The sequence below is a fragment of the Megalops cyprinoides genome, chromosome 19, assembly GCF_013368585.1.
Source record: "Megalops cyprinoides isolate fMegCyp1 chromosome 19, fMegCyp1.pri, whole genome shotgun sequence".
NCBI lineage: Eukaryota > Metazoa > Chordata > Actinopteri > Elopiformes > Megalopidae > Megalops > Megalops cyprinoides.
In genome coordinates this window covers 4748940-4756439 of record NC_050601.1, presented here as the reverse complement: position 1 = coordinate 4756439, position 7500 = coordinate 4748940, and the positions used below count along the sequence as shown (strand labels likewise).

General features: G+C 51.4%; 1 protein-coding gene across 2 annotated transcripts in view; it reads right to left on the bottom strand.

The window, feature by feature from the left end:
- The window catches only part of prkar1b (protein kinase, cAMP-dependent, regulatory, type I, beta), a 59513-nt gene that overhangs the window by 4651 nt on the left and 47362 nt on the right, over positions 1–7500 (bottom strand). For both annotated transcript variants that reach the window (XM_036553377.1, XM_036553378.1), the window contains 2 exons: positions 7267–7327; positions 3779–3900 (listed from right to left, as the gene is read on the bottom strand). In XM_036553377.1, coding sequence (XP_036409270.1) covers positions 3779–3900; positions 7267–7327 — 183 coding nt within the window. The remainder of the gene's footprint in view (positions 1–3778; positions 3901–7266; positions 7328–7500) is intronic.

The following is a 7500-nucleotide window of genomic DNA, read 5'->3' as shown; positions in this document are numbered from 1 at the left end:
AAGAGAGAAGTGTTTGGGGAAGAAGAAGAGACAGAGAAACACAGAAAGAAGAGGAGGAGGCCCACCTGGGTACAGGTGAGATAACCCCCCCATCACTGCTGAACAATCAACCTGTGTGTGTGTGTGTGTGTGTGTGTGTGTGTGTGTGTGTGTGCGTGTGCGCATGGTGCGCGTGGGTTAAGTTCAGTCTCACAGACATCTAAAGCGCACACAGACTACAAGGGTCAACTCTGGGGTGGCATGTCAAAACGGAGCAGCTCAGACACAGGAGGAAGGACCCCTGAACAAACACTGTGACATATAACCAGAAAACCAGGAACAGCGGGGAAGAGATGTGACAGGCAGAAAGAGAGGGGGGAGTGAGAAAGAGAGAGAGAGCGACAGAGAGGCATGCAACAGAAAACCAGAAACACAGCAGGGACGGTGTAAGAGAGAGAGAGAGAGAGCATACAACAGAAAGCCAGGAACACAGGAGGCGAGACAGTGGAAGAGAGAGAGAGAGAGAGAGAGAAGGAGGAAAGATGATACTTTGAGTAGCTTGTTCACTCGAGGCCCTGCAGAGCCTGCAATGCCCACTGCTTTGTGCTACAGCCCCCCCGCCCTTTCACACGTGTCAGATCCCTTCCTCAGCTCAGCGGGACCATAAAGCCAGTGCAAAAACACGAGAGAAAAGACAGCGTATCCACATGCAATGTCTATAAAAACAAAGGGGGGAAATGCCCTTTGAAGTGAGAGGAGTACCTGTATTTGAGAGTTTTTCTCTCTCATTTCATTGGTTCCCTCAATCGCAATGTCACTGCGCAATGTCAACCAGCACTTCACCATGGCAACCGGTGCTCTGCTATGGCAACCGGCACTCCATCACACCAGCCAAAATGCCATCACTGCAACCATCTCTCCACCATAGCAACCAGACCTCCATCATAGCTTCACCATGGTAACCAGCACTCCACCACAGGTACCAGAGCCTTGCCATAGAAACCAACACTCAACCACATATACCAGAGCTTCACCACAGTAAGCGATATGGCGGGGCTGCTACATCTTTCTTGTTTGCTAGACTCGGCAGCAATACTAGCGAGAACATCAAGTCATACATACAGCCAATGCGCAAATCTCGCCAAGGGTCCTTCGATAACAGTAATCATCTCAGTGCTGAAACAGCACCTTCCTACCGAAAGTCTCTGAGCGTTTCCACACACCATGTGGACGTGCCCCTCTGGGTAGCGCCAGGTGGCCATTTTGTGCCAGCCCCACAGAAAGCACCCGCCACCGTTTCATAAACTCCTCCGACAGTAATCTCCTTGTGCCTCTTTACGATACAGTTTCATTTTCTGCGTGCTTGTCCTGAAAGGCTGGATCAAAGGCTCTTTCAGACGCAGGAGGAATAACCGCTGATCTGTGAGCGGGAGAAGGAGGGCGTGTTTCGCGGTCTCTGAGTTCTGTAAAGACTTGTTTGTACAGTGCAAGAAAAAAAATGTAAACATGTCAGTTTTCATTAGGAGCCTATTCCTCTGAGCAGAAAAGAAAGCGATGTCTTTATACATCCCTTTATCCCTCCTCGTGGTGTGTAATTACTGATTGGGGGAGGTTTGTCTTTTTGGCCCGCTGTGCAAAACCGCAGGGAGAGTGATGTTTTAAAGAAAAATGTACCTGAACGTACCTTTTTATTTATTTTTTTTTGAACGCACCTTAAAGCGTCAGAGAGAGAGGGAAAACACAGCATGGTTAAAAGCGTGAGGCTAAGCGGCGAGGCTGATGCCGTGTTCTGTTGCAGGATGCCCCGTCATTCTGCCTCTCTGCGGCAGGGGCGCGGCGTTAAGATTCGGGGTGGACGGCCCCCTCGGATACAGCCCTCCCGACCCCCCCCCCCGAAGGCCCAGGGATCCTGAACCAGTGCAGAACCCACCGGGTCACATTCCACGCCTCCGTGTCCCCCTCTGGGACGGCCAGACCAATGCTCTGTCACTGGGCCAGGACAGCGAGGGACAGAGACACATGGAGGAGAGACAGAGAGGAAGGGAATGAGAGAGGGAGAGAGAGAGAGAGAGAGAGAGAGACAAACACAGAGGTAGAGAGAGATCGAGATGATCTAAGCATAAGAGAGGGAGACAGGGAGGAAAGACACCGAGGGAGCCAACGAGAGAAGGAGAAAGAGACAAACGTCCAAAGGAAGAAAGAGATCGAGATACAGAGAGAAAGAGAGAGAGGGAGAGAGAAAGTATGAGAAAGGGTTACAGAAACAGACCTGAACAAAGAAAGAGAGATGGAGGAGAGAGAGGGAAAGAGAGAGAGAGAGGCCCCGTGGAAACAGCTTGTGTGTCTCTCTGGCTTTCGGATGGGAAATGTCCCCGCTTCCTTTTCCTGGGGCTCAGCAATGACCCGCCTCCACAACACCAAAATCTGCCCTTTTCCCAGCGACGTCCTGGCCAATCCCGCCGGGACAGGGACGGACAGACACGCCTCGGGAATGAGGGGGCCTCTGGCATGCTGGCGGCCAGGGAGACCCGGGTCTGACCCCGTTCTCTCAGCTCCACCGGAAGGGACACAGCTCTGCCTGGGAGAGGAGGCCTGACTTTCACAAATAAAGACAAAAGGATGTGTGAGAGGAGTACTGCAACTACAGGCCATCCTGTATGAGGGAGAGAGGGATGATGAGATGGGAAGAAAGGGATGATGGGATTGAGGGAGAGAGGGATGATGGGACGGGAAGAAAGGGATGATGGGATTGAGGGAGAGAGGGATGATGGGACAGGAAGAAAGGGATGATGGGATTGAGGGAGAGAGGGATGATGGGACAGGAAGAAAGGGATGATGGGATTGAGGGAGAGAGGGATGCTGGGACAGGAAGAAAGGGATGATGGGATTGAGGGAGAGAGGGCTGCTGGGACAGAAGTGATGAAGACAGAGGGACAGAGGAGACAGAGGGAGAGAAAGAGCGAGAATGCAAGAAAGGACAGTGGGTCGGCGGGAGGAAATGGCACAGGGCTCCCCAGGAAGCCCCAGCTGCGTGGGAAACGAGCACTTCGAGCTGCTCCGGGTCCCGCAGGTGGAGGGGGAGACCCAGCCAAGAAGGATAAGAGCAATCCCTCACTCATCGCCCTGATAATGCCCGCGCCCCTTCAGCTGCACCTATTGTGGTTTGTTTCGGGAGCCGTCTCTCCTCACTGCAGCCATTGTCTGCGCCTGTGCGGAGCGCAGGGGAACAGAACACCTTCAAACAGGGGGAAAAACCCTGAGCCCTCCCGGCACACTGAAAAGCCTGTGTGTACACAGTTAATGAAAAGTTGTCCACAAAGAATGGCAGGAGGGTATTTTTTTTTTTTCCCCCCTCTTGTCTACAAAGAGCGCTGTGTACGACCCCTCGCCCGCTCACTCTCCGGGGGAAAGGGCCTGGCACTTAGCCTGTCTGCTGTAGGCAATAAGGCGGGTCAGCCCCTGTCTCGGCCGCTGTCTACCCGCGGCTCCGGATGATGACATGGGCGTGACCCGGGCCTGCTGATGTCATCGGCCCCACATCTCACAGGATGTGCGTGGCATACACACGTGCCAGGCCTGCAGTGTCATCACTCAGACATGCAGCGGCGGGGATCAGCGCAGAGAAGAGGCCTCAGAGCTATGCGCACATGCGCACACACACACACACACACACACACACACACACGCACACACACACACACACACACACACACACACGCACACACACACACACACACACACACACACACACACACACACACGCACACGCACATGCGCACACACGCACACACGCACACACCTCTGTGATGATGAAGAAGTCGTCTCCTGGCTCTCCCTGCACCACGATCTTCTCCCCGTCCTCAAACTGCACGGGTTCCAGGGCGTCGGCCACTGTCAGGCGCTCCCACTTGTCCAGGGACTCTGCAGAGTGACAGCACACTACATCAGCACACACCTCGTCCACAGATACTTTACACAAATACAGACATTACCCACAGACAGTCCGAAACACGTTTCCCCACATGCGCACACACATACACACACAAAATAACAATGAGAACCTAACACATTAACAATCAAACCAGCAAATACACACACAGCCAGGAGACACCCCCCAAAAACACCCAATATCTGCACACACACACACAGAGGAGTAGTGTTGAGCACAATATGTATATGCTTATGTCTACATAACATACACTCACATGTACAGTGGGTATAGGACAGGGGTTTAGTGTGTTCGCGCGTGTGTGTGTGTATGGGTGTGTGTGTCTGTGTGTGGATGGTGGCAGAGCGTCTCAGAGCGGGACATGATTTACACAGGCCCCCCGCCGCTCCTGAGGAATGTGTCCCTGCGGCTCCCCGTCCCCCGGGGAGGGGACGGATGGCCCCTGTCCAAACACTCCGGCGGCCCCTCCCAGCTCATTGCAACCCCCTCCATCAGCACAGCCCATTACCTCCACCCCCTCCGGCTTTCAGACGCAGAGTACCGGAGCCGTGTAAAACAAATGAGTCCCAACAACACACGCGGAGTTCAGAGGGGGGCGCGGCCTCCGACCCCCCCCCCCCTCTGCTATCTCTCCTCTGGCCATCACAGGGATTCACACGGGCGTTAACAGCATGACAGGAGTTATCCAGTGCCCCCCGAACATCCTCACCTACCCCCCACCCCCCCCACCCCTGCTCACCCATCTCACAGGGTAAATACCACAGCGTATGTAAGAAGGAACAGAAACAAACCAAGAAACACGTATTAAACAGCATAAAAATACATTACATTATTGTCATTTAGTGGACACTCTTATCCAAAGCAACGTGTATATAGGTTACAATTTTATCCACTTATACAGCTGAATATTTACTGAGGCAGTTGTGGGTTAAGTACTTAAGTAGCCCAAAGCTACAACAGCAGTGCCCCAGCAGGGAATCATACCAGTAACCTTTTGGTTAGGAGTCCCGCTCCTTGGCACTACACTGCCACCCTACACATATTAAATAATATACACGTGTATTATTAAATATTCATATTAATATTGAATACATTAACAATACAACCTAAAGAGGAATAAAATAAAGAGCATAAACAGGTAAAACAAAAAGCAGATCTACATAAAAAGATACGAAAAATACAACAATACCCTCTCCCAAAATCTGATCATAAGCACTAAGCAGTGAATGCATGCTATGTAGAGAGGTCTATACGTTGTCGCTCATTCTGTAGCAGCTGATTTAGTCATGTAGGCCATCTCGGCCTCCCCTCCTGGCAGGGGGGTCCGCCTTCACTCACAGCCTGGCCGCAGTGGAAATTGCATCACCCGTTCTGTGAATTTAGGGAAGTTTGTGTCCCTTGTTTGTTGGCAGCGTTAAGAGCAGGACAGCGGGAAATTCAGGCCTCAGCACGGCCTGTTCTCTCTGCTCGGCCAGCCAGATCTCACGCCGATACCTGTCTCTCTGCAGGCCTTTGCCTCATTATGGCCCGGGTTTCAGGGCCCGGTACCATTGTATCTGATTTAGGCTTGCTTTATTTGTCTTGCTGACGTTCAATTCGTAATGTGTTCAATGTGTTATTTTCTTAAAGCGGTCACTTCTTGTGCATTCAGTGTTGTTGTGAGCCTCTTGTCTGAAGGCTGGTTGAAGGGTCTCTCTCTGGGCATCACCAGCTGCTCTGAAGGACTTTGTGTTGGTAGGAGCACATACACTCCACCCAGACAGGAGCAGGTGGGTTCAGGATTCTGATGCTTATTCTTCTGATGGTAAACAGTACAGGTAAGTGGTCTGGTATGGCTTTGCATGCATACCAGAAGATTCTGTGTTTGTGTAGTCTTACAGCAGTGTGTTTGGTCTGTAAGAGTGGGCCCTATAGAGGAACTGGCTGGAGAATTTTATCTCTGCCAGCCCCCCCCCCCCCCCCCCCCCCCTCCCCTCTCCACTGTGTTTGTTCATTTCTTGTGCGCGTATGTGTGTGTGCGTATGTGTGTGTGCATATGTGTGTGTGTAGCAGGGGGTTCTCAGGGCCCTGGGGGTCCCCTACAGGGGCCATCCTGTCTGAGTGCCTGAGACAGATGGACACTTTATCTGAGATGGTTTAGCCATCATCACGCCATTGGAGATCTTTAACTGCTCAAGTGGTAATGCGATCCCCCTGCCGAGGAATCACCATTTCACACTGCTTTTACCGTCGGTCCACTTAAAGCACCATTCTGTTTGCGGGGACACAGAGCTGCTCATCAGGTGTGTGTTCGAGAGAGAGAGAGAGAGAGAGAGAGTGTGTGTGTGTGTGTGTGTGTTGTTGTTGTTGTTGTTGTTGCCCCCACCCTCTCAACAAATGACATCAAGGCTTGCTCCCAATTTCGTGGCTATCACAAAAGTCAAAAATCAAAGACAAACAGAAAACAGCCCCCCCTTTCCACCCCCCACCTCCTCCCTCCCCCTCCTCAAAATGCATGGGAGGAAAAGAAAGAGAAGAAGAGAGGTGAAAGAGCTTGAGGAGCGAGGTCGGTGTTTGAACACAATCCTCAACGGAGCCGTGAAAAAAAAACATGCCTTAGAGAAAGAAAAGAAAAGGAAAACAGGAAAAAAGGAGGACAAACCAACCTCTTCCATGTGTGTTTACTCAGCCAGTTAATAACCCCGCGGGGGGCATTTCTGTGCTCTCCCCAGGGGGCGGGGAGCAGGTAACTGCCCTGTTGGCCCACTGTGGACTCACTCTGCTGCCTCTGTGCAGTTTCCATGAATGAGATGCTGCTGCAGCAGGGGTTACCTGATCACTGTGCTGTTTCCACTTCAATTATGCTGAGAGTGTGTGTGTGTGTGTGTGTGTGTGTGTGTGTGTGTTCTGAGCCATGCATTTTCAGTTTTTCTGTCTACTACACACCACTGAATGAGAGTAAAACGATGCAGTCTTGCTCTGCCTACCCCGCTTACATGCACACACACGAATGTGCATCACGCACGCACGCACATACATATACACACGCACGCAAATACACACATACACACACACACACATACATATACACATGCATGTAAATACACACACACACATACATATACACATGCACGCAAATACACACATACACACACACACACACATACATATACACACGCATGTAAATACACACACACACATACATATACACACGCACGCAAATACACACATACACACACACACACACATACATATACACACGCACGCAAATACACACACACACATACATATACACATGCACGCAAATACACACACACACACACACGCGCGCGCACGCACGCACGCACGCAGTCACTCACCCAGGATGGACACCTTGCTCAGGAACTCTTCGTACATCTTCCTCTTCCTCAGTGTGCTGCCCTGAAGGGGGAAAGTGAGAAAGTTAGCCACAGACAGAGGGAATGAAAGAGGAATTAATGAGACAGCATAGAGAAGGAGAGAAAGAAGGGAGAAAGAGGGAGACAGAAGGAGTGAAAGACGAATTAACGAGACAGCACAGAGAAGGAGAGAAAGAAGGAGAGAGGAAGGGAGAG